General features: G+C 44.7%; 1 protein-coding gene across 1 annotated transcript in view; it reads left to right on the top strand.

Annotated features, from left to right (window-relative positions):
• Positions 1-3180: 3180 nt before the first annotated feature.
• fastk (Fas-activated serine/threonine kinase) overlaps positions 3181-5958 on the top strand; it is an 18786-nt gene continuing 16008 nt past the window's right edge. The window contains exons 1-2 of the mRNA XM_017685743.2: positions 3181-3976; positions 4913-5750. Coding sequence (XP_017541232.1) covers positions 4955-5750 — 796 coding nt within the window. The 5' untranslated portion in view covers positions 3181-3976; positions 4913-4954. The remainder of the gene's footprint in view (positions 3977-4912; positions 5751-5958) is intronic.

The raw sequence follows: 5958 nt of genomic DNA, 5'->3' as shown, positions 1-5958 counted from the left end.
TTATGGTGATGGTGGATGAGCAGTGGTTGTCCAACCGGACATGTTGGGGTCGGTTGGTCAGGAAGTCCAGTAACCAGTTGCACATGAGGGAACTAATGCCCAAGTCTGTGAGTTTTGTGATGAGTTTTGAGGGGATGACTGTGTTGAATGCTGAAATGAAGTCTACGAACAGCATCCTGACAGAGGTATTTTTATTGTCCAGGTGTGAGAGGACAGAGTGCAGTGCTATGGAGGCTGCATCCTCTGTGCTCCTATTCTGGCGGTATGCAAATTGGTGGGCGTCCAGGGTGGGGGGGGACAGGATTTGAGCTGTGCTAGGACCAGCCGCTCAAAGCACTTTGTGATGATGGGGGTGAGGGCTACCGGGCGGTAGTCATTCAATCGTGATGGTTTGGAATTTTTGGGTATCGGGACGATGGAGGTGGTTTAGAAGCAGCTTGGTACCACAGCACGGGCCAAGGACAGGTTGAATATGTCCGTCAGCACTCCTGCCAGCTCTCCAGAACATGCTCTGAGAACACGTCCAGGGATGCCATCAGGACCCGCAGCCTTGTGGACTTTAATCCTGCCCTGCGCCGCACCTACATCGGTGGGAGAAAGAGTAAGTTGTTGGTGGTCTGCAGACACATCTGCCTTGGTTGCAGTTGTTCGGTTCCCTCTCTCAAAACGGCCGTAGAAATTGTTGAGCTCGTTGAGGAAGGAAACATCAGAGGAGGTGGGGGAGGGGTTGATGGTCTTGTAGGGAGGTCATACAGGCACGTGGAGGCCACACACAATACTGAGCTTCATTTTGACTTGTTTTAAGGACATTACATCAAAGTTGGATCAGCCTGTAGTGTGTTTTTCCACTTTAATTTTGTGTGTGACTCCAAATCCAGGCCTCCATTGGTTAATTAATTTGATTTCCATTGATGATTTTTGTGTGATTTTGTTGTCAGCACATTCAACTTTGTACAGAACAAAGTATTCAATGAGAATATTTCATTCATTCAGATCTAGGATGTGTTATTTGAGTGTTCCCTTTATTTTCAGTAGTAGTGTTTGCATTCACGATCTAGCAGGTGTGGCCAATTTGGAAACTGTTCTTGAGTCTGGTTTGAATGTTTTGATATCTCTTCCCTACTAATGTTAGCACTGTGGCAAAGTTGTTTCATAGTGGCAAAGTTTCATAGCAGCATGCTATGAAAGATATTTGTGGACAGAGCAGTGATAGGTCAGTTGAGTCAGCGGCAAACCAATTACACACTGTACTTCATGCATAGCAGTCAGTGCTGGCTCTAGCCTTCCTGGAGCCCTAAGCAAAACTTGGCTTGGATCACCGCCCCAACCCCTGTCCCCTACAACTGCATCCATATCTTCTACCACAGTAACAGGAAACTTTTGCATGCACCCGTTAATTCGGCCTACAATCACCTGCTGCAGTTCATTATGTTAACCCAATAATTCTTCTGCTATATATTCTTAATTTAGTTATTGATGAAAAAAATGTACATTTAGAAATTAAATATTCTATTTTTATTCAATAGCTAATTATGTAGATGAACAGGAAGTAGCAGAATGAATTAAAATTGTTTCGATAAACACTTAACTGGGTGACTTTTATTTTGAAACCCACTCGGATGAGCCTCAAGATAAGGTAAAGGACCGACCTCACGTTGCAGCAGTGAGTGTGGTGATGAACGAGTGTCCTGTTCTTTATCCTGGTGAAAAGATTTAAATCAGGGGAACTCTGGTGCTGAAGGACCACCATTTCTGTGTTGAAACACAAATGATTCAACTCGTCAGTTCATTTCTAAGATTAGTTTACTTGCCAGTGCGTTAAAGCAGAGAAATCAGGAAACTGTGCTGAACTCTGGCCCTCAGTTTCCTACTGCTGATTTAAGATTCATCTCATTTGTACGCTAATTTCCAGATTTACTAAGACGTAATACCAGATTATTTCTTACAGGTTTTTATTCAGTTTTATATGACAAGTCGACCTCCTGCCATTGAAGGGAACAACATCAGGAGGGTAATAGCTTACATACAGCAATTTAAATATAAAACTGGGTAAACAAAGCATGCCTATGTTTGCTGTCCGGTGTCGACCATAAGAGGATGGGTTCCCCTTCTGAGTCTTGGTTCCTCTCAAGGTTTCTCCTCTTTTAGGGAGTTTTTCCTTGCCACCTTCGCCGCTGGCTTGCTCATGGGGGCTCGGACCCGGATTTTCTTTCTTCTTTTCTCTTCTCTCTGTAATACTGATTGTTCTGTAAAGCTGCTTTGTGACAACACCTGTTGTAAAAAGCGCTATATGAATAAATTTTGCTTGCTTGCTTGCTTGCCTACATTACACTAACCATTCTGATTTCTCATGCTTTATATGTCAGTATTAAAGTGTCAGAACAAACAATATTATGAACAGGAATAATACATATTCAGCATAGTGATTTGATTTTGTAGGGTCCAGGACAGGTCATACACTTTTTTAGACAATCATCCTGCAACCCTCAAAATGATCTTGCATAAAAGGAGAGTGGAACATGTCTGCTCCTTAACACACCCTAATTTAGCATAAGGGTTTATACTTACACTCTTCCCTTTACTCCTTCCTTCAGACAAATCTCCATCAGTTAGAACATCGAAAGGAGAACCCATATCATTAACATGTGGACCATGAAAATATATATGATAGGTGGGTGAACATACATATGCATGATATATGGACTACATATATGCTATCTGTCTAATACCTATGTCTGATACAAACAAGGACACCACACTCATTTTAAACAAAAAAAAATCTAAATGAAATATACCAGCAACATACATGCAATAAACAGAACCTTATGTAACATAAAGCCAGCATATGTATTTTATGCCATGCCTACAGGATTATTTTTTTATCATATATTGTTAAATATGTGTTACAAATATGTGTTTATTTACGTTGACATATGATTAAAATATATGATAACGGCACATTTCAAATAAGTTGGCATATTTGTCACATGTGTATGTGAAATGTCCATATGTGACTAATATCGGTTCTGAGGATATAAAGGAAATCCGTGTATACTAATGTATATCATGCGTTTGAAATCCATATGTAACTGTGATTTAATGAACCTGTGCAGGACTACTGACGGAAACGCGAGCTACAGTGAACGAGCCACGACGAGCGAGCTACTCTCCGTGGAGCCTGTCCACACTCTCACTACTACATTAGTGGAAAAACACGTGTTTCCCCTTCGCCACTGTTGACTACCGGGAACATGGCGGAGGCCGGGGCGGCGGACGACTCCTGCCAGACTACAAGGAGAGAGTAGCAAACGGCCGACACCCTGACATTACGAGACACACATGCTCGCCTGTTCGTCCGCGGCGAGTGGACACTTCGCTCTGTGGCTGCAGCCAGACCCGTTAGTGCGCTGAGGCAGCTGTCGACCCTCACGCAGAGCCCCTGAGCGGCTCTGTGCCGAAATGAAGTAGTAGTTAGCGGAGCGCTTTGAGAGGCCATGTTAGTGGAGTTTTATATGCGGACAGCACCTGAGGCTCATAGTCTCTCAGCTCTTCTCCCAACTTAGCTACTCAGAGGCCGCATCTCTCTGTTTTGCGAGGAACTTGTCGAGTCCTTGTCGATTTTGCACACTGTAGCGAGTGTATATGGGTGCTGTTCGATTAGCCCGCAACGCAGCTAGCCGAGTTAGCTAATGATACTTCGGTCAGCTCGTCTTCTCCTCTTCCTGGGCCTCAGGAAATGTTTGCTTGTCATAAACTGTACAGTTTCAGATGACAACATGAGGCTTTTCTGCATATAAATGTCCTAAACAAGGCTTTTATTTCCGGTTCGTTGTAACAGTGGGCTAGTTGTCAAGGCAGCGACACCACTGAGCTCAGCTGCTAGCGTTACATTTCCAATATTTCGCCAATGTCTTCGTTTCTCACGGATGATTTCAAGGTCCCTTGGCATCCGAAGTGGTTCATTTAAGCTAAACATGTAAGTGAAGATGCCAGGTTTCTCTTGTGCTTGGTGAATTTAGTGTCTCTTAAACACGTCAACACAGACTGTTGTTGACTGTGCGGCTGTCGAGTCATTCTCACACAGACCGTCATGCTCAACTTTATGTACAGACTGCAGTATTCATGCATGTGTATGTAGCTTCTTAACATCTGTTTCTCAAAGTTTCTGTCTAGCTACAACTGCAGTTCTCTGTCTTCCACATCTTTGAGCTCTTTAGTGCGTGAAGCCAACTGCTAGTGCAGAATAAGCGCTGATCTGAGAGCATTGGTAGATTTGCTCATATGACCGCTTGTCATGAGTTGCTGCTGGAATCTGCTTTATGCTTTTCCACAAGTCATGTTCGTTTGCTGCCTTCTTTTTCTACCATAACACTTTTGAACTCGTGCTAATATGTTATTAATATTGTTGAAAGTGGGAATTTCACAGACTGAATGGGAGTAAAGTAAGGGATTCCCTTTCTCAAATCAAATCACGTTTATTGACATATCACATTTACACAGGTGGGAAGTGAGTGAAAATCCTAGGTTCAGGAAGTGTACACCAGCTTAGCGTGTGTTGAGTTACAGTTTCAGCTAAATTTGGATGAGCCCAGTTGCCTATTTATTAGTACGGCTATGATCTGTTTAACTTGTAAGATTTCACACTTCACCACAGTCATCTCCCGTGCTTCTTAAAGGTTGTATATGGACTTAAGAGAGGAATGAAGTGACTTGTGGAAGTGTAACGCATGTATTATATAGTGTGGGAGTACTTGCTTCTGGTCCTGGAGGCCAGATTCCAGCACAGTTTCAAAACATCTAATTCAACTGATCCTGTAATTACTAGGTTTGGTAGTTGTCGAATACCATTGCTCTACTATGCTGTGTATTGACATGATGGATCTTGCTGTTACACCTGATTTCTGTGTTTTAGGTGTAAAGTCTTGAACCTCACTGTTGGATCACCCCATATACCATGCTGGGGCTGCTCACCCGCCTTGGCCTCTTAACCTGTGGGAGATTTGCCTTGCCTCCCCAGTCTTCCTGCCTACTGGCCCCAGGTGCTCTTGCTAGTATGTATGCCACACGTCTGTATGGCGGAGGCGGAGGCAAGCCGGGCCGTCGCATAGGCCTGATGGGTGGAGGACAACCCATGTTGGAGAACCACCACCACCCCCTACCTCCTCATCACCATCCTCATGTTCCCCCACCCCCAAACTACCCGCCGCTTTACCAGGGTCGTCTAGATGCCCACCGGCCCCACTACCAAGCCCACCAGCACTACCACACTCACCCCCAGCCCCCCCATCTACCCCCTCCGCACTACCAGCAACACGCCCACATTCATCACAGCAAGAAGAAAACCTGGAACTTCATCCATGAGAAGATGAGCTACGATACCTTCTTCACCATGAAGCGGCTGATCGATCGCTCACGCAGCGTGGACGAGGTGCTCCGCTGGGTTACCCAAAACCCGGGTAAAATTTCACACAATCACTACCCCATCGCTCTGCAGAAGATTGGCCAGCTCTTGGTGCTTCAGCAGGCCGGAGGGATGGGGGCTGGCGGAGGGGGGAGTGGGGGCAACAATAGTGGGGGAACCGGAGAGGGAGCCTTGCCCTCATCCCCTGCTGGAAGTTCGGGTGAAGGTGCTACTCGACAGATTCTGGATCACCCAGACTTCCAGACACTCTGTGATGCCATTGTTAATGACTGCTCCAAGTTTGACAACTTCAGCATCGTCAACTGCCTTTATGCTGTGGCTGCTCTTGGTAAGCCTGTGAATTTAAGAGTATTGTGGACCACTTGTGTAGTTCAGGAATATTGAGGTATGCGTGTGTGTATATACAGTGGGTTGCAAAAGTATTCATACCCCTTGAACTTTTCCATATTTTGTCACATTACAACCACAAACATAAATATATTTCACTGGAATTTAATGTGAAAGACCAACACAAAGTGGTATACAATTGTGAAGTG

This window comes from Pygocentrus nattereri, chromosome 2, assembly GCF_015220715.1.
Source record: "Pygocentrus nattereri isolate fPygNat1 chromosome 2, fPygNat1.pri, whole genome shotgun sequence".
In the NCBI taxonomy this organism is placed as follows: domain Eukaryota; kingdom Metazoa; phylum Chordata; class Actinopteri; order Characiformes; family Serrasalmidae; genus Pygocentrus; species Pygocentrus nattereri.
This window is presented reverse-complemented; position numbering and strand designations above follow the sequence as displayed.